General features: G+C 39.3%; 1 protein-coding gene across 1 annotated transcript in view; it reads left to right on the forward strand.

Annotated features, from left to right (window-relative positions):
• The first annotated feature begins 1,336 nt into the window (after positions 1 to 1,336).
• Positions 1,337 to 20,024, forward strand: part of PPFIA2 (PTPRF interacting protein alpha 2) — a 363,489-nt gene continuing 344,801 nt past the window's right edge. Inside the window, exons 1-3 of the mRNA XM_067312975.1 lie at positions 1,337 to 1,446; positions 2,713 to 2,931; positions 13,745 to 13,995. Coding sequence (XP_067169076.1) covers positions 13,747 to 13,995 — 249 coding nt within the window. The 5' untranslated portion in view covers positions 1,337 to 1,446; positions 2,713 to 2,931; positions 13,745 to 13,746. The remainder of the gene's footprint in view (positions 1,447 to 2,712; positions 2,932 to 13,744; positions 13,996 to 20,024) is intronic.

Consider the following 20,024-nt stretch of genomic DNA (forward strand, 5'->3'; position numbering starts at 1 on the left):
TCTGTTCTAAAAAATAATAGTGCTGACTTCTGGAGAATTCCAAGCTGCAAATCCTGATTTGACCTACATACTTTACAGCACACAGAGTAATGTGCTTTAACCCCTGAGAAAGGAAAAAATCAGATATGCTCTCCTTTGAAGAACTTCGTACTAGCCAGCCTAGGCAGCTCTCTAATGAGTCCTTTCTGAGCTGCTTAGTTTTTCCTTATTCACCTAACTCAAAGCTCAGATTGGTTGTGTTAGCCATGTGCATAAGTCTCTGATGGATGATGTATCTTGCTCTCAGCTGCAATGTGATTGTCAGGCAAGTGGTCAAATGGTTTGTATGCTGAAGATGAATTAAGTCAGTGTAAGGATCTGGAAGGGCTAAGAAAAGTGACAAAAAGCTACTTGGAAGTGTAGGACAGCTGGTGTGAGGAATTACTTTACTTTGGTCCTTTTAACCCATACATTGTGTTGTGAGGCCAAGTGCTTGAAACCGACTCTGGCATGACACCAGTATTTCCTGGCTAATTCACTGCCTTTTAGAGTGGTGTTTGCCACTTATCTTTGCACTTATTTTTAAAATGTCCATGTTGGCAACTCTTCTTAAGTATTTGCTTTCTACCATACATTTACATCCTCTGTACATTTACATTTTCCACAATACAGCATCAGGAACAAGCAAAAATAAGCCAAACCTGCTGTGAAGGTGCTCGGCTGCCACAGCAGCAAGCACCACAGCGCCTGAGCAGGCCGTGCAGGCTGCGGGGCTCCCTTACCCTCCCACCACCCTTCTGAAGTGGATGACATGAATTCAGACTTTTTGGAGAAATACAATCAAACCACCGTGGGCAAAACAAGCATATTTTTTTGTATGTGGAAAAAATGGAAACAAATGCTGAAATATTTCTGGCAAGAATGAAGTTCATCCTCAGTCCCCAAACTAGGATGAACTTAATTTCACATTAACACATTGAAAACTCCGATTCCACATCATTTTCTGGTACTTATTTGTCCCCCTTCTGGCCCTTTCTCTGGCTGTGTGGCCCAGGAGTAGTTGGGAAAGGTCACACACAGGGGCCGAGGGTGCGGGTGCCGCCGACCCTGTGTGCGTGAAGCAGGGAGAAGGGAAACCCCCTCTCGGGTCGCTCTCCCGCCGAGGGCAGAAGGCACACACCGCCATGCCAGGCGGCGTTTGGGGGATGCGGCCCCACAACCCCTTCCCCAGCCCCGCCGCTCTACCGGCTCAGCGGACTGCGACCGCCAGCCTTCAGCCTCCGCCCCGGCCCCTCCCACCTTGGGCTTGCGCGCGCCGCAGCCGTTGGGACGGGGACGGGGAGGGGGGCGCCAACGGCCGAGTCGAGCCTCGGGGCACCAACGGCCGGCCACGCGCCCGCCCTTTCCAATGGCCGTTAGCGACCGAAGCGATCGCGCTGAGGGGAAAGGCGGGAGCCCCGCTCTCCGGTTAGTCTCCGCGGTTCTCTCTGGCTCTCGCCTTCGGTGTGTGTGTGTGTTTTTTTTTTTTTCTTGTTAAGGAGTGGGCGTGAGGGAATTAGCGCCCTGCGAGCTGCGAAGCAGCAGCTGCATCTGGGGAGCCGCGTGCGTGAGGCAGGGGGAGCAGACGTGATTACTTCAGAATTTATTTAAGGGCTGGTGGAAACCACTGCAGCGGCTTCCAGGGGAAGTCCCCGCCGACTGGGAAAGCGCGGAGCAGCAGCAGCAGCAGCGCCGTAGCCGCTCCCTCCGCCCCCGCCGCGCCCGCTGCCTCCCTCCTTCGCTCCCGCTCTCCGCCCTGGCCCTTGGCCGCAGCGGGCCCACGGGGATGCCGCGCGTCCGGGCTTCGGACCTGCGGCGAGGACGCTTGCTCACTCCTAGCGTTTCCAAATTCATAAATATTAATTACGTGCCTGGACTAGTCAGATTATAGTAGATATTATCGCTGCTTTGTCATGGTCGAATTACAGCAGATGATACGTTTTATTACACTATATATCCGATTAGATGAGATAAAATAGCGTTTCCCTGAACTCCTCAAATTACAGGATATAGTAGTTGAGAGATGTCATCCCACTTTAAACACAGACATCACTTAGTAGTTAGGCAGGAGTAGGGGGTAGCACAGCGCCTGACAGCGGCGCCAGGTCCGTCGAGGAGGGCTGAGGGAGCAGCACGGGCGTAGCTCGCCCCGCGCAGCAGAGCCGCCCAGGACCTGCCTGTCGGCGCGCGCTCTGCGCCGCGGAGCGCGTGCAGCGACTGGCCGTGACTCTCCCGGCTCCTACCGCCGCAACTCCCGGGGCTCGGGGCCGCGGCTCCTGCGCTGTTCCGCCGAGATCAGGCTCTGCCAGGCAGGGATGAGCTGCAGGCAGAGGGTTTCTTTCTGTAAAGCAGAAATCAGCGTTTGCTTTTGGTCATGCGGTCGTGCGTGTGTGTGGACTTCAGTCATGCACAGAGGCATAATCAGCCTGGGAGGCACTGAATAACCAGAAAAGCCAGATATTATTCAGTTAACAAAAGAAGATAAATAAAAGAAAGATGCTTTCGCCCCGACCCCTCCCCCCTGTAATCGCTTTCTTCCAGCTGTAAAGATGCTGCTGCTTGAAAGGGGCTGCTGGAGCTTTAAGAGCCGCTCCCCCCCCTCCTGCTCCCGACAATGGTCTGAGCCGAGCTCTGCTTCCCAAAGCAAAATTTGTAATATGCCATTTTTCCCATGGACGCTTCTCCTCTTGGCAGCTGACGAAGTGATGGAAGAAAATGCCGAGGTGTCAAGCAGCCAGTCTTGCCGGAGGACAGGTGCAGGGGCTTGGGGTTCCTCGGAGCAACGCCTGTGTCACCATTGCTAGGAAGACGATCCAGGAGCACTCGGCTGTGTGAGTCCCTGCTCGAAGCCGGTGGAGACTGCGGTTGTTATTGATCAAGTGAAAGAGCAGACGCCGAAATAAAAGCCACTAGGTACTGAACCCTCTATTTTTGAGTTAGACCTTCCCTCCTTAGTCTCTGCGCCCTTTGGGAGGTGATGTGCAAATGCAAAATCTTGCTATCTGCTGCTTGCTGTCATATGTCTGGTATTATTTAAATGCATTTCTGTAATAGGAGTTGGGAGTTGGGGAATTTCAGAGTAAAAAACATGAGGCCAACTTCTTTTTTAGTGTGGTTGAGGGAGTTTCAAGGCTGAAGGGATGACATATAGAATAAATGGTTGGAATAAGTCCTTTTTTTAAGGCACTGTGTTCATCACCCTTCCTGTGTGGAAAGAGTGCAAGATGCTTCTGTTAAAGGTGATATCATAGTTTAGTGAAGACTCTGGCAGGTAAGGAGTTAACTAGGAGGAGAAATATGCATGTAATGCAACTCAGACAATAGGAAGGATTTTCCTTATGAAATTACAGTGCGCTGCTTAAGAGCAATCTTGCTGAGAGCATTTGAAAAGACGTAATTGCAATAAGAACTGGCTTTATCAGCCACTAAATCTATATAACATTTGGGGGGAAAAATAGCTTATAAATGCAAAATATCCAGAATGATCCAATGAAATGAGTTTTCAAGCTGATGTCACTATGGACAGGCTAGAATGTATGGTAGTTAAGATTTCTACTTCTTTTTCCTGCAGCAAAAATTATAAGTAACTTGAAATGACTCCTCAACCTTGGTGTGCAAAACAAACATCTGAATATACAGAAAACAAGCTTTTAAAACCAAAAGTGGACAAAAAAGTGAAGAAATAAAATTAAGATTCACATTTCTAGAAGGTGGTAGCCTTCAAGGTGAGCAAAATGAATGCTTGTCTGAAAGCCTTTGTCAGGCAACAGCCAAATATTATTTCTCCTTCTCACTCCCACAACCTGCCCAAGTAAGTCCAGCTGGTAAATTATTCCCAGACTACATGAGAAAGTGAAGATATTTGTCATAGCATTCTGTACAGTTTGTTACAGAGCCAAAAATAAATAAATAATTCCCAGAGTCTTGGACAAGCGAGACAACAGAAGATGTCAAATAGGGTGGGGTCCAATGAGAAGAAAGATGACAACTTTTCCCCCCTCCTTTACAGAATATATGTAACAGATATTTCAAGTAGTTTGTTTTCTGAAAGTAATTTAGAAAAAAAGTCAATATTAAGGATGCACTTTCACACCTGGTCTGTACATGGTTATCAGCATCAGTAGATAAAAGAAAGAGAATTGCTATCAGTTTAGTGGAACAGCTCCTGAAAAGAAGCCTTATATAACTCTAACCAAGGGTGGGCATGTACTCTATGCTGTTTGTTGCAGTTCTTGTCCATTCACTTCATCTGGATGTCTAAACTGAGCCTCAGTATTCCTAATTGAGCTAATATTCAGTTCATTCTTGATGGAGACATAATGCAGCTAACACTATATTTGCTCTGACATTTTTTCATATAACCTGAAAAACCTTTAATGCAGTGACAACGAACCACATTTTCCCCCTCTCAAGGAACAAATCACTTTAAATAATGGTTGTTTTTTACCAGTTAAGTGCTTTGTGATTCGAGGGGAAACCTGTTCATGATTTCTCATAATATTGTAGCCACTGTAAAATAACATCCAGTGTGCTCATTAATTAAGCATAATATATAAGATACTTTTGATTTATATGTTCCAATTTGGAGGTAATAAAATGATAGGAGGCTAGTGGCTTGCCTATGTTAGTGACTTTTCCAACCATCTGCAAAGAGACTGATCCAAACCCACTGAAGTCCATGATAGTGTTTCCGTGGACTTAAGCAGTTTTTGGAAATGTTTGAAGAAAATACTGAAATAGGAATCAATCAACCTGAAATAATTTTTGCCATAAATGGTGTATCAGATACACAATGGACAATGAAGAAAATGTATTTAGAGATCTTTAACGATTTGCTTCACAAGCTGTCATTGTGTATGTCTATGATACTTGAGCACCTGAGGTCTAGAAATACTATTAAAAGTAAATGCATAATGTTAAAAACACAGATGGTCTTATTTGTTTCAAATTAGAAGAATTCTGAAGAACTCATTTTGCCTGAGTGCCTGTCTTCATGGATTTTAAGAGAAGCAGTAATTTGTTAGTATACCCCTTTCCCTCAAAACCTCTTAGACGGTTTGGAATAGTTAGAAGGTGCTACACAAGTTCAGCTTCTGTTGAAGTGCTTGAGTTTTGGGTACTGTGTGCGTTTCCTGAGCAAGGGAGTTGTAATGCCTGCTGTGTGGCTCCTGATGAATGTGAGCAACAGCGTTTGTGTATTAACAGTAAACAGCTGCTGACCTAAACTAAATGTATATTGCATTGAGAGATTGTTATACTCATGTTTAGAATCCTGGTAAAGTGGTAAACTTTTAACTGTAGACATACTAAGTTCAGTATCAATAGGGGGTTTGGTTTTGTTTTTGAAGAAAACACATTTCAAAAGTCTTGTTGCCTCAGATGGTTCAAGCATTAAGTTATATTACTATAGTGCAAGTCAACTTTTTTGGGGGGGAAGGAACACAAAATTTCTGTTTTTTTTTTTACTTTGAGTTTATAGGTATACAATATTTAGGTATTAATGAGGCATCTATCACATTGTTAAGCCTCTGCTCTTTCCTCTTCTTTGCGTTTGTGTCTGTGTAGGAGGAAGTATTGCACAGCATAATGTACTTGAAGGTTTATTCTGTTTTCACGGATTGCTGTGGTCTTGAAGATATGGAACAGAGTTATTTGATCCACTACTTGGAGCACCTACACACCCTCTGGAACAAACCACAGCTCCCTCTATGTGTGTTCTTGGTAGTCTGTGCTCCCTCATATATAACTGAGCATTTCTTCAGTCATGTCCTAGCAGAGCAAGATAGCTAGCAGTTAGTAGTGGTCTGCTGTACTATGACTATCTGGCTTGTTTCTCACCTACTCCTGAGAAAGAGAATGGTTAACAAAGATCTTTGCTAACTATTCCCTCTCACCTTCCCTTCCTCCCCCAACTCTTTCCTGGCTCAGTTTTCTGGGGTCTACAGCCTGCAGTTCTCCCCTACCAGCATAAAGACCTGCATGGAGTTCCTAGATGGATGGTTGGGCACCACTGGTATATAATTTGGTATGATCTGAGGTATCAAATTAGGAAACAAAATTGAATGCCTGAAGTGCTCCTTCTTCATCTTTTCTTCCTCCTCTCATGTGACCAGAATCTTAGTATAGGAGTCCTTACTAAATGACTTCATTGGGAATTTACTCAGAACCTGCAAAACTGACTTTTTCCAGTTGGTTACAAATTGCATTCAACACCATGTATCTTCCTTTAGAAAAGAAAGCAGTCTTTGGTTTGGGGTTTTCTTTGTGCATGTGCTTTTTTTTTTTTTTGAGGGAAAGAATGGTGTTAGGAAGATTTTTGTTTTTCTGGATGAGAATACAATGTGTTCACATTTCCCATTAATGGCATAGTCAGAAAATTCCAACAAAAGAAATCCTACTATGGGTTTATAAAGTACCCTTTAAAATTAGGGCAACTTCCTAAATGTACTGAGAGCATTTAGGTGTGTTGTAAACATTGACTTGATAATAGATCATGACCCTGAATAGGAACAATTTCAGTGATTGAATTTTGGGGAAAAATATTTATTTATATTTACTGTTTCTTCTCCTATAATTCTAGAAAAAGTGTATACAACTTAAGTAAAACTACTGCTGTTCAGCACATATGTATTCCCCTGCAGAGCTAGGCTTTAGCAGCTTTTTAATCTTAACTCTAGACATATTTGTTTCAATATTTGTTTTATTATAATTCACTGGGTGGGTGAAAAAGTCTAAAGCATTAAAATCTTTCTTCAAATCTATCTTGTTTGAGATATTTGAATGATGAGTAAAGCTGGAAAGTAAGCAGGGACATTAAAAATTCATTTATAAGAAACACTTTTCAAACTTTAAAAGCTAAAATGTTCTGAGACCTTACATTTTAGCATCCAGTGTAAAATTTAAGTTTATTCTTTCTGTGTATGTCTTCTGACAAAGAATAATTGCTTGTGTTTGCAAAAATAACCAGTGATTTTTATTTACATTTTGGATGCCTATAATGTAATTATTCATTTTGTATCCTAGTAAGGTTGTGTTTTCAGATTTCTATAGTTCAGCATATTTTGAAAAGCAGAACCACTTACAGGTGTCCAAAACATCACTCAGAAATTAAGACATTTAATGTAACTAGTACTATCTGAAAATGTGGCCATACTTTTAATCAAGGTTTATTTTTAATTTTTAAAAGAGAATTTTTTTTACTTTTTGTACAATTATTCCAAGAATATAGAGTCCCAACTTCTCCACAGGGCAGGCAATCCTAGAGAACTCAAGGTATTTTTTATGAGTTAGATGAATTGAGCCACAATGTGTGGGGTGGGTTTTTTTTTTTTTGATTTATTTCAAATTTCCCTCCAGCCTCATTTAAATGTATGTTAAATTTCAGAATTGCTGTGATAAATGAGCAAGCTCTTTGAACTTAAAGCTCTCTCCAGAAATATGGAATAATTCATTTGTGGAGATCATCTGGGCCAGTCCCTTGCTCAAAGCAGGGCCAATGTTGAAATAAGATGGGGTTGCTCAGGGTTAGTTTAGAGGAGAGGAGAGAAAAAAAAAAGGATTCAACGGTCACTGTAAATTTCTGAAGTTCAAGGCAGATATTTATACACTCCAGTTTTGCTTATATTTCATTGTATTAACTGAAAATTGTCACAGAAGTTAGTTTATAATTTAGAATTGTGGCAATTCAGTTCAAGTTTTCTGTTGCAAGCTTCACAGAAGGGATTTTGATGCTTCAGATACACTGTTGTTTGTCTTTGCTTATCCTTCTTTTGCTGTTACTATCAACTCAGAATTCTTTTTCCGTAATAGGACTCATCAAAGATATGTAACTGTAATTGCCTTGTAGTAGTTGATATGAATGTATTGATTATTAAAAAGAGTATTACTCTGGGATAACAAAAATCTTAGCATAGCAGCTGGTACATGCAGACCCAGTGGAGAGATTAAAATATCTGCATAGACTGGATGAACATATTTTTGCGTCTGAATTTCAGTGTGTGCATAGAGTTGAATGAGGAACTAACGACCTATTAAGTTCTATAAAAAAAATTCAGGAAAGTAGGGAGCTGTGAATTTTTTTCATGATCTTAGATCTTTTTGGTCTCTCTCTGGTTATATAGTTATAGGCAGTTCGTTGTATGGCAAGGGAGCAGCATCTCAAATCATTGTTTGATAAACCCAATTAGAAAACATGGAATATCTAGATGTCAGTTTATGACTATATTTAGTCTATTCAAAAGTTATGCTTTAGAAAATCAAGTCCTAATGAGCCTAAACAGTCTTTGAAGCGGTAAGAGTGGGAGGACAAAATGGGATTTTAAAGATGGTCCATTGTTAATCCTGCTGAGTTCTCTGCTGGTCTGTGATTAGCAGGTCAAGAGTACGTAGTTACAGTGATTCCTTCTGATTTCAGTCTATGAATTATTTTAGTTGATTATGTTATGAAACCAGAAAAGAAAATTGATGGGGGGTTGATTTTTTTCTGATCACCAACAGTAGGCTTTAAATTCAAAAGCTGCATAGAAGAAAAATAAAAGTTGTCCCCCTCCCCACCATTAGAAATTTAAAAATATAATTAAGGTCACTCAGGCTATGACCACATTAGCAATTGGAGCTAATTTCACAGAGCAGTACTATTTTAGTTTTATGATTTGATGTGAATCCCTCAGTTGTTTCCATCTGCATTGTGTTGGTTTGGATCTCTATGTGCTTTTGGTGTATGCAAACTAAATTCTTTTCAGTCATAATTAAACTGGAAGCCTGCTCCAAAGCCTAATGTCCTGACCCCATGTGTGAACCACATCATCATGTGGTCAACCAAGGGTTGCCTAATACATGTTCTCTATCAGAAAGCTCTGGAAACTGCAAGACTCCCTGATGTGGTTCACTTGCCGTATAAAGAACCAGGTACGTATGTGCCTTCCTATTTGCCCTCAGCTTCCAATCTTCTACTACTAAATTGTGATCATTCTGTTTGCTGTCACTTACCCCTCTATTTACTTCTGTGGGTTTAAAATCCTTTCTCTGCTTTACCTGCCTTATCTTATGTTGCAGCCCCTCTTCATGAACCTCCCTTTTATTTTTTTTCCTTTTTTCTTTCTGTTTAAATTCTTCAAATTCTGTTGATATTTTGACTCCTTCCTCTATCACGCAGAAAATTCAACAGGATGCAGTATAGTTCTGGGGAAATGGCTCTATTCTTGAATGTGTGCTGGAAGAAGGCCAGCATTTCTTGGGGACAGTATTAAATGGTGGCAGCCTCAGGAGATTGAAAGCATCCCGTCTGCTGCCAGGTATAAGAGTAATAAAGGCCAGGTGAAGAGGGGTTTTGTTCTCTCTCTCTCTCTCTTTTTTTTTTTTAAGGCTGCTTTTCTAAAGGCAAGACACAAATCATAGTAAATCAGGGGCAGCATGGCAAATGTGTGCCTTTCATGAAGACCTGAAGGAAATCTATGTTTGGGAGCCCCACCATAAACCTGCAGTTGTTTGAAATTTTGCTTCTGTTTCGTGGGTTGATGACCAGGAGCATTCTGAGAAGCAGGATTCCCTTCAGAGTTGTTCCAGGGCCCTATCCTTGGCTCCCAGGAAAAAGCCATGTCTTCATATGGCCCAGGATTCCATTTCCCCCTGTTCCCCACCACTGCAACCATCAATGCACCCCTTTTTGGCACCCTCTGTGAGCTGTCTTGGTGCAGCCTGGGGTAGCATACTGCTTTTCTATATTTGTCTCTAAGCTGAAGGTTGGGAAAGGGAGAGGATGTGTGTGGTTCCAGTGGAATAATGGCATTGATCTCAGAACTGAAGGAAAGCAATGTACATCACCAAACTGACTGCAAGAGCCACTGTACCTTTTAATGCAGTTCTCCTGGGGCCATGAGCTGTGGGAGAAAACATCCAAATAGCAACTGCCTACCTCAGAAACTGCCTACCCACTCCCTGCCTTCTCTGCTGTCTTACTCATAGTCCAAGTTGGTTACTTGTGCCATGTCAGGATAACACAGCCCTCCCAGGCTTTCAAAATAAGCACACCCACATGGTCCACTCCCCTCCCTGACTGCAGCAGCTTATAGGGAGAAGACATGGTCATAGTGCCATGAACATTCAACCTGTGGATCCCATTGCTGCCCCACAACCATGTATATATTTTCTCTCACATTGCTGTAATTAACTGCAGAAAGAGATTTTCTATTAATTTTGATTACAAGCTGCTGAGGTAGCAACAGCTGTCCACACACAGGTTTCCTTCCCCCCAACACCAGCAAGCATGTTAAATTGCACCACTAGTCTTCTGAAGAGCCTGTCCATGGGCATACATGTTGCTTCTATGGAGATCCTGCATGGCATGAGCCCTTCAGGTTCAGGGGTTGGTGCAGACACAAGCATTCAGAAGATGCAAGCAGTTTTGTGGTCCAGTGACAGCCTTCAGGCAAGGGATCTGTCGTGCGACATGGGCTTGGGAATGAGGAAAGAAGTCGCTTCTGTGTCATTTATTTCTGACAGAATATAAGGTCCACAGTCTCCCATAGCCTTACTCAGTAAGAGATGAGGTAACTTGTTGTGAGGGGAGGGGTAGCCCCTTACTATTTAGTGCAAACCGTACTGCAAACAAACCAGAACAGCTCCTTAGTCTGAATGAGCAGAAGAATGGTGTACAGCACGTTCACACCAAAAACAGGCAGGATGACCCACCCATCTTAATAGCCTCATCCACTTTGCCAGTGCACTTGAAGCAAGAAGATTTCAATTTGCCTCTATTCTGTGCAGGATACAGAAAACAAAACAAAGGACTGCTGTTACCACAGTGGTCTCTTTCTGTTCTGTTTATATAGCCTGTTGTCCAGCCAAGTTGTGCTGGACAACCAAGCTCTGGTGGTAGGCTTCAGAGAATTCCATGACCATCAAGTCATCTCCATGTTCCTAGGCATTGTGTCTGCGTCTGTTGTAGCCGGCCCAGGTTAGCAAATTCAGTATGTTTTAGTCCCCTACCAAATAAAAGTTTGTTGCTGTTGTTTGGTTGTACTGACGCATTACTGATTTGCTGGAAGAGTTCTTTTTGTTCAGCTTCATGGCCTTGCTCAGTTATGCACCTTCTTCATGTGTGGGTCTTTGGAAACTAATGGTCCCATTGTGATAATCCCCAGGTTTTATTGTGGATCCATGTTTTCACTCAGTGATAGTGGTTTAACTTCACAGCACTCACGGCATGCCCTGCCATTCAGACCCTAAACCTGATCTGCAGGAGATGGGAAGTAATTTCTTGAATGATGGAAGGTTCACCCATGAGAGTCCTCTGGGGCAGGAGGTGCTCCATAGGATGCTAATGAGCCATCTTGAGGCAGGAAAGTTTCAGTGACAATGTGAATGGTTGTTTTTGGTCTTTGCTCGGGGACTGGACATGCCGATCTTGGTCTCTGACCACCTGCTGCATACCAGTTAAGGTATGAAAAGATCAGGGTGGATAGTGGACAAAGCAGTTGCATTAGCAAGAATTCCCTGAAAGGTTTTCTGCCTCTCCAGGGAAAACAAAATGTAGGAGGGTAGGTTCTGGTTTATTCAAGCTGTCCTTCTGGCAGTGCAGTTGCAGAGTTTAGTCTGGCAGTACTCATCTATGGTGCCTCACACTACACATTGTCCATACTCAGAAGAGGAAGTGGTAGGTACCATAAAGATCAGTTGGAAATGGTGCAAATTTTTTCAAACATTAAGTTTGAAAACTGGTTATGGAGGCACTGATGTATTAACAGCATCTCAATAGAGAGATGAAAGGACATTGTAGTGCTTCCTAGTGGACCCTGTAGTTTAAGATGCAAAGCTATTGGGGATAGAAAATTTTGAACCTCGTGTAATGGAGATACGTGGCATTGGGTCAGATAATCCTGAGTAAATTTACCTGATCCAAATATATTGGAGATGTGAGGCGCCTCAGCACCTATCACTTTAAGCTACTATCTGCTCTTCTTGCACCTAATTAATTGCCAAGGTTGACAATAGCTGTAAACAACCTTTACCTTGCCTCCAATCCAGACATTTTAAAATCAGGATCAAGATCTGCTGGAGACCTCAGTAGTGAAACTATTATCTGTGAAAGCTACACAGTAGTAGCTGATAATTCACACTGAAATATTAATGTGGTTGGTACCAAGTTTGCTAGTTATTCACATCTGCTGAAGAATTGAAAACTAAGAATACCAGATTCTGCATGAGCATTTAGAATATGGTCAAGGCCAGCTAATCTTAGCAAAGCTAGGTCATTTTCCCAGTAAATCTTAGCAGCAAGCAATTGATATTACCTGCTTGCGACAGAGATGGGGAAGGGGGTAGTTAGTTTTAATGAAGTAAGCACAGATATCTTAACCCTTGTTGTTATTTGCTGTATGTCTTTAGGTTAAGTTCTGTAACAGCCAGATCTTCCATTTTTCATAAATTCCACTTTTAAAAATTCCATTTTCCTACTTAGGAAAGTACACCAGATTTAGGAATATGTAGAGCTAATCCAGCATAGTATTGGGACTGTGAAATGGTGATACTCTTATATGATGGCATACTTAAAATAGAAGTGCGTTAATCATATGTATTGTAGACAAAACTCATTTGTATAAGGTCCACAGCAAACTCCTAATTAAAATATTCTAACTTCAGTAGATGAACTGAAAACGCTTTGATTCCACTTGCTGAGATAAAAGGCTTCCAATAGTTGCTAAAATAAGAGAATTTCCAGAAATTAAAACTAAAATATGTATATACTTGTTTGGCCATACTAGAAAAACAAGTTCTGATTCTTCAAGTGATTTCATCCTTCTATTTCTATAGTATCATATCATTTCTTCAATAATTTATAAACATAATTTTTTTGATTTTTTTAAAATCTGAGCTTTGAGGCCTGTTATAGCTTTACTTTCATGCTTTGTTCTTCTTTTTCATCTGATGAACCCAATATCTTATAGCATAAGCTGACATGCAAGCACAAACTGACGTTTTGAGGTTCAAATAAGAAGCTTTTTAATTGAAGAATGGGACCAGGCAATATTATTTGCTGTACTCAGGACTGTTTTTAGGAAACAAACAACAGTGATTCTGTCCTTAGTAATTCAATTTGCACAAGATATCACAGGGATGGTAATTAGAAGAGAGTTTCTAGTTCTTGACCTCTTACTGAACAAGCTCACTGGAGAATAATTTCCCCTGAGGGTGGAAATAACTAGACTGAAAAATAGATTAACCTGGCATTGTTAAGGCAGCGTGATACTGGATCAATGGTTAGCCCGAGCTGTACCGTAGCAATGCCTAGAGCAGGGCAAAATCTAGCAATTGATGGCAGTCATTGTCATCAATACAAACAATTCAACAATGACATTAAATAAGAGAGAGGAGAAAATCAACAATAAAGGAAACGACAATTGCAGAGAAAGTCTTTTTTGTTATTTTAAAGGAGTATTATTTGTACAAAACTATTAATAATTTGAAATATTTTGTTATCTTGTATCTCCCTCCAGTTCCTCTTCTCTCGGTTAGCAAGCACATTCAGAATCTTTGCTGTGTGGAATTAGTCACTGTATTTAATCCCTGCCTATCGACCATCTGATTAACATTGAAAGCACAAAGTTGAGAGGGGGGGAACGATGCAATAATCTCCCAACTGTGTCCATGTGACAGAGTTAATTTCTCTTATAAATCCCCTTAAATGTTTTTCTACTGAAGTTTTTCCTTGATTTTTGTTTTTTTAAAGAAATGATGTGTGAAGTGATGCCAACGATAAACGAGGACACCCCGATGAGTCAACGGGGGTCCCAAAGTAGCGGCTCGGACTCTGATTCTCACTTTGAGCAGCTGATGGTGAACATGCTGGATGAAAGGGACCGTCTCCTTGACACTCTTCGGGAGACACAGGAAAGCCTGTCACTTGCACAGCAACGCCTACAGGATGTCATCTATGACAGAGACTCCCTCCAGCGACAGCTTAACTCAGCGCTGCCTCAGGTATGTAGCTTATAAAGATTCTTTTTTAGGTTCACCAATTTTCTAGTTAATGTCACTGACTCTAACTTTAATCAATATCTATTCCTTGAGGCCCAAATTCTGCTCCCACTGAGGTCTACTGCAAAACTCCTATAGATTTAAGAGTACCTGGTTTGGCTTCCTTACGACCTGTGTTCTCTTCAAAGTTATGACTAGGAGTATTGTCATTGACTTCAAGGAGAGCAAGATGAAGGCCTGTAGCTACTGGTTCTTTTGGCTGTTGCTCTAATATTCACAACAGGTTAGGGATCATTTAAATTAAAGATCTAATGGTGGGAGTGAAGAAAAAAGTATGAGGAAGTTCAGAGTCTATCCCAGATAAGAGTTTCTAACTAGCATTACAATAAATAAAACTAGTTTGTGTAGGCTAAATAAGGTATTACACACAAAAAGAAAATCAAGAAAAAAGAAAATTAATATTTTTCTTCTATTTTTTAAATAAATATATAAATATATACAATTACCTTGACCTTTTTTAGGAAGTAAAATATGCATTACCATATTTCAGTTAAAACAATAATATTATATTATTTTTCAATATTATATTCTCTTTCAATATTACATTTCAATATAATATTATTTTTCAATATACTAGAATTTAAAGACAAAGAAACACCTTAGTTCAGTCTCCATATCTGGCCTGAGGTTTGAAGTATAGCGTGTGTGAAAAAGCATTTTTTTCTCCGTGTGATTTTCTGTGCATCTCCCAACTGTCACATGATAGAAGACTTGATTGTTACCTGACAGCCTGGGCATACTTGTATACCTATTAGTCAGTGGCTGGAGAAAAGAGGAAGAAGAGAGATTCAGCTGTGTGATTGGAAGGAGGAGGTGGTAGGGATGAATCAGTGAGAAGGTTCTTGAAGACAGAGGAGGGAATAAAGCAGCTACTGGAATAGGAAAAGGAAACAGTTGCTTGAGGACAAACTGCAGAAGGGCTTTGCAATATCATATGATAGGGGTGAAAAAGAGAGAGAAATTGTGTAATCATTTAAAGAATAGATTCTGTACCTTAAATGTTGGCTTCAGGAAGTAAAAGGGGCTGCACTTGGCTTGGGTCAAACAGAAAGACAAAAGCAGCAATGATCCTGCTACACAGTAAAATCTTTCTTTTTCTTGCTAATTTGTGGGCAGTTAAGCTTCTCTTCCACTGGTGACTCTTCACAGAAGAGTGCAAAAGAGTAAGGGAAAGAGGGCATAGATCCTTTATTCAAAGATTTCTTGCTAGAAATCTGAAGAAGAGAGGAGGTTCTGCATCTGTGAACCCCCGTTCAGTATGCCGCTTAGCCAGAGGCATTCTGTGCTCAGCCCATAATGAGGCGTTCCTATTGAGCAGTAGCAGGTGTCTAAGCCTAAATCTTTCCTTGCTTCACATAAGCAAAGCACCTGGTGAAATCCAGGAGATTAGCTAAGGGAAATAATATTCAGCAGAAAGGTGATACAGAGTCTAAAAGAAACAGAAATTCTAAGGATCTGGAGCGTGATATGATTTTAATCTTTAGTAGCTGTAGTAAATGCTTGTGTTGTGAGTTATAGCCTTGCAGCCGCTACAACTCAGATTTGTCAGGTGAACACTTTCACTACCATGTAGCATTAAGAACGTGTATTTTATGTGGTACTCTACCAAGTATGTAAGTAGAGATATAGGTTTCCTCTATAAGAAACAGTATGACATACTGCTTACACTTTAAAGCAGTACAAGACTTTTTTCCCATCAGATAGATACTCTAAATTTTCATGTAACTATCTTGGTTCTGTAGAAAACTGTTTTTACAAGTATCGAACACTGGCCTATTAGTATAACATTTTGGTAATACAGCCTTCCAAGAAAATAACTTTTATGACTCTGCCATACTCTTTATCTTTCTTTTTGGAGTTGAGAATTCTACATTATGCTTTTATCATTTTGTTTAAGTTTTTGTGAATGGCAAGTTTGCATTGCTAGTTGCTTGGCATAGCCCTATGACAAATTGCTACCCAGTAGTCTTATTGTGGAAAGGAAGAATTCTGTGTTCACTATATTTAAGGAGAAAATGCATAAATACTCCATGAGATGACTCTTATTTAGTTATAATGTGAGATCTAATGAATCTTCCTTTATCATACTTCTTTTAGCCCTTGATTTCTAGAGAGGTTTTCAAAATTCAGTTATTTCATAGTATTTCTGTAGTGCATTTACATCTAGATGCATCCAGAAAGTGTGTATTGACACAATCATGTTCTGAAGCAGTTTTATTAGGTCACTATTTTTGTTTACTATCTTAAGACACAGCTTAAAATACGATCTGGAAAAATTACTGCACTTTTCAGTAGTAGGATCTGGATCAAAACACCTACATAAAAAAACTAGGGGAATGAAGCGTTGAAAAATCTTGTCTGATTGGAAATAATTAATATGAAGCTTTGAATAATAGTTAATGCCATTACAGCTATAGCTGTTAATGCTGTAGCCAAAATGCAAAGTATGATTGAAGATGACTCTAAGTTTCTATATTGATCTATCCTACAACAGGATGGTGTGTAGTATGTTAGCTACTTCTTTCAAATTCGTGAGTTACAGAAATATAGTTATCCTGTTATGTTGCTATTTTGAACTTGAAATCATTTTTTTGAATGTATCAGAATAGCAGTCATAACTTTATGAACATCTATGTTTGACAGAGCAGCTATGTTTAAGGAAGAAAGGAAAAAGTGAGCCAGGCAATTACAGATGAGTTAGACTAGATGTAATAATAGAGGGGACTTCAAATATTGTTTTGGAGGAAAAATTAATTATAAGTCAAAAAGTTAAGTTAAAAATGTGACAAGGATTTACCAAAGCTTGCTTTATAATAGAGTAACTCAACATCACTCTTTGATGCTGGGACTGTTATACTAGGGAACTATAGTATCCCTAAACTAGCTATCTTTTGAAGTGGCCACGCTTGAACTATTAGTAGATGTGAAGTGAGTAAGAAGAAGAAGGGTAATTAGTAAGGCTAAGCAATAAAAAAGAAACAGGAAAAATTTGCACTGACAGGAGATATTGACGGGATGGAAGGAGGCTAATAAAATTGTTAACTGAGAATAAGTTTTGGAATCCATTTTTGTTAATAATTTGAGCACAAAAAGTAGGAGTATGTTAGTGGAAATTGTATATAACACAAAATTGACTTGTATCGTAAAATAAGGGAATGAGTATGATATCACAGAAGAGCAAGAGTACTAGAGATGGGATGAAAATTTTATGGTGCAAAGTTGAGGGTCCTATACCTGGCAGCTAAAACAAGAATTTCTGCCCTGGCCTTTTAGTTAGCCGTAGCAGAGAGGGAAAATATATGCTGTAGAATGACTGTAAGTAACCAATGAGAGGTGTATATAAAAAAGGTAGATATGATTCTGAGATGTATTGCACAAAAAATTCCCATTAGAAATTGGTAAGTGTTAATGCAGTTGAATAAAGGATGGTTTGAACCTTATTGTCTGGGATTTGGCTCAGCAGTGATTGATGGCAGACCTCAAGTTGGAACAGATTCAGAAAAATGCTGCTAGAAAAAAGAGGAAATAGCATCTTCTACATGAAAAGACTAATTGAAGTTGCCTTACTTATGGAGAAAACAGAGTTGAGAGGGAATATGAGTGTTTTTGTAAATTTTCTTGGAAAGGAAGGAAGATGGAGAGACTAGGTAAAGGTGAAAAAAAATTTAAGCTAAGAATAGTGTTGATGGAGGAACAAATAAGTATAAGGTAGCTATGAATAAATGTATATCACTCTTCAGAAGAAGGTTTTGAATTATCAAGGAATGATATTGGGAATCAGTCTTTCTCAGACAAAAATGGTGGCAGAACCCCAAATTGTTTTAAAGATGATACTGCTGTGAAAGACATTATGTAACATAGTACCCTTGGTTAACTTCTGGACTTGACCCAGCAAACCCTTTCCTGACTTCTATTCCAGACTTTACTGTGGAGAGATTCCACTTTTTGTGGGATCATTCATAGTGTTAAAATAAAACACGGTTTGAATAGTCTTACTAAAACTATTAGAATTACATGGTAGTAGGGTTGAGTTCAGAAGTGTTCCATGTGTAAACAGGTCTTCTAATACTCAGAATCTAGCTGACAAGTAGTCTTTCTTACTCTTCAAGGTCTTCCCAAAGCTGCCTGTTGACAGCAAAAGCCTCCAAGGAAAGTGTATTTGAATCTGCATTGTATGTTTTCTTACAACAAGAATTTATTGTATTTATGTAATGATGCTTGAATCTGTCAAAAAAAAAAAAAAAGCTAAATACAATGACTCTGCTATAATGGAGAAGCAGTAGATCTAAATATTTAACAATCTATTTTTATTTTATTGGAGTAAAATTAAAAAGTTCTTTGTGTGTAGCATTAAAAAAGTGCTTTATCACACAAAAAAGGTTAGTAAAGAGAAACTTTCACTCCTGTTTTGAGTGGTAGAAAGAGGAAAAAGTTCATTTATTTACAACTTTTTCAAGAATATTTCTGTTTGGGTTGAAACACATCATAGTCTTCTCTAAGTCAAATTAGGCTTGTTTTGTGGTTGTTTTATTGTTTCTTTTCTTTTAATCTTGCAAAAATAAGTTCTGAGGTATGGAAGATGCTGAGTGATGTAATGTTTATATTAAGGCATTCCTAGTTTATCCACTCTCTAGTCAGACAAATGTATTTTGTACGTTAGTAATATACTTGCTCAGAGATTTATTAAGAAATTAACCTAATATTATATTACTAGAAACAGTGTAACACTGTGGCACAGGCCTGTGGCTGCACAAGATAAAACAGCTTTCAGATTATTCTCAAAGACACCAAAATGGATCCTGATGATTGTCGAAGTCAGGACAATCTCTCTGATAATTGTCAAAGTTGGTGTCTTTCTCCTGCCCTGCACTGGGTATTTAGCAAGACATCCTTGGGGTCATTACTAAAAGGCAGATGTGAATGCGTAAGAAATTTTCACTCTGATGAGAAGCTTACTTTCATCTTGAATCTGGACTAATAAAAGAATTATATTGTGCATGATTCTGAGAAAATCAGTCCCAAATTATGTTTTTAAATGAAATATTTTGGTTTTCTTTTTGAATGATTGCATTATTTTAAAGAAAATATTAAATTCCTTAAAGTCCTTTGAATCAAAATAAAATATTAAAATCTAAACACTTTTTTACTTAATATTAAAAAATGCAATTGAAACAAATTTTGTGAAAGTTTTGTGCTCATTTTGTGAAATCAGAATTTTTTATTTGAAATGTTGCTAAAGAATTTACACTTCTGAGTCCAACAGAACTTAGAGATATGTTGTTACAAGGCTGAAAAGCCTGTGATAATCACAATTTGAAAGCAAACTTAGTAGATGAAAATTAGTCCATTTGACGGTGCTTGGCATGCATTCATTGACTAGTACCTTGATATTTAAGGTAATGCACTAATTTATCTCAGTCTTCAAATAAAAAATCAATTTTTGGAGAAAATTCATAGGTGATATGAATGTCATACCATCATTGATGTTGCTGTAGATATGCTGATGTTTTCAAGTAAATAAAATATGATGATACATAGTTTTTGTTGTCATAAAGGACACGTAGAATATACAGTTCTAATTAAATGATTGATTTACAGAATCTTTCTTTCATGTGTATTTTAATGTCCTTTACTGGGCAGATGCTGGATTTTTGTAAAGAAGTCTAAATTCTGATCTCACTGAGCATTTATTTTAGTAGAACTTTTTTTTTAACATGAATGTAAATCTTTTTTGATGTTTTGAGGATCAAAATCTGGCCCTAAAATATATCTTTGTAGTAGGATTCATCTCAACTAAGAAAGCTGTCTAAATCTTAAGCATTCAGTCTTAATCATACAGAATCTCTCTATAAGAAAATGAGAAAAATAGACCTCTTAGAAAGGGCAGTTCATCGTGTAAGATAGGTAAGGTGAACCTGGAAATATTAATCTTCCTTTCTTGACTATAGAAAGAGTTTTAATGACTAGGTTGG

Source organism: Apteryx mantelli, chromosome 1 (assembly GCF_036417845.1).
Source record: "Apteryx mantelli isolate bAptMan1 chromosome 1, bAptMan1.hap1, whole genome shotgun sequence".
Classification (NCBI taxonomy): Eukaryota; Metazoa; Chordata; class Aves; order Apterygiformes; family Apterygidae; genus Apteryx; species Apteryx mantelli.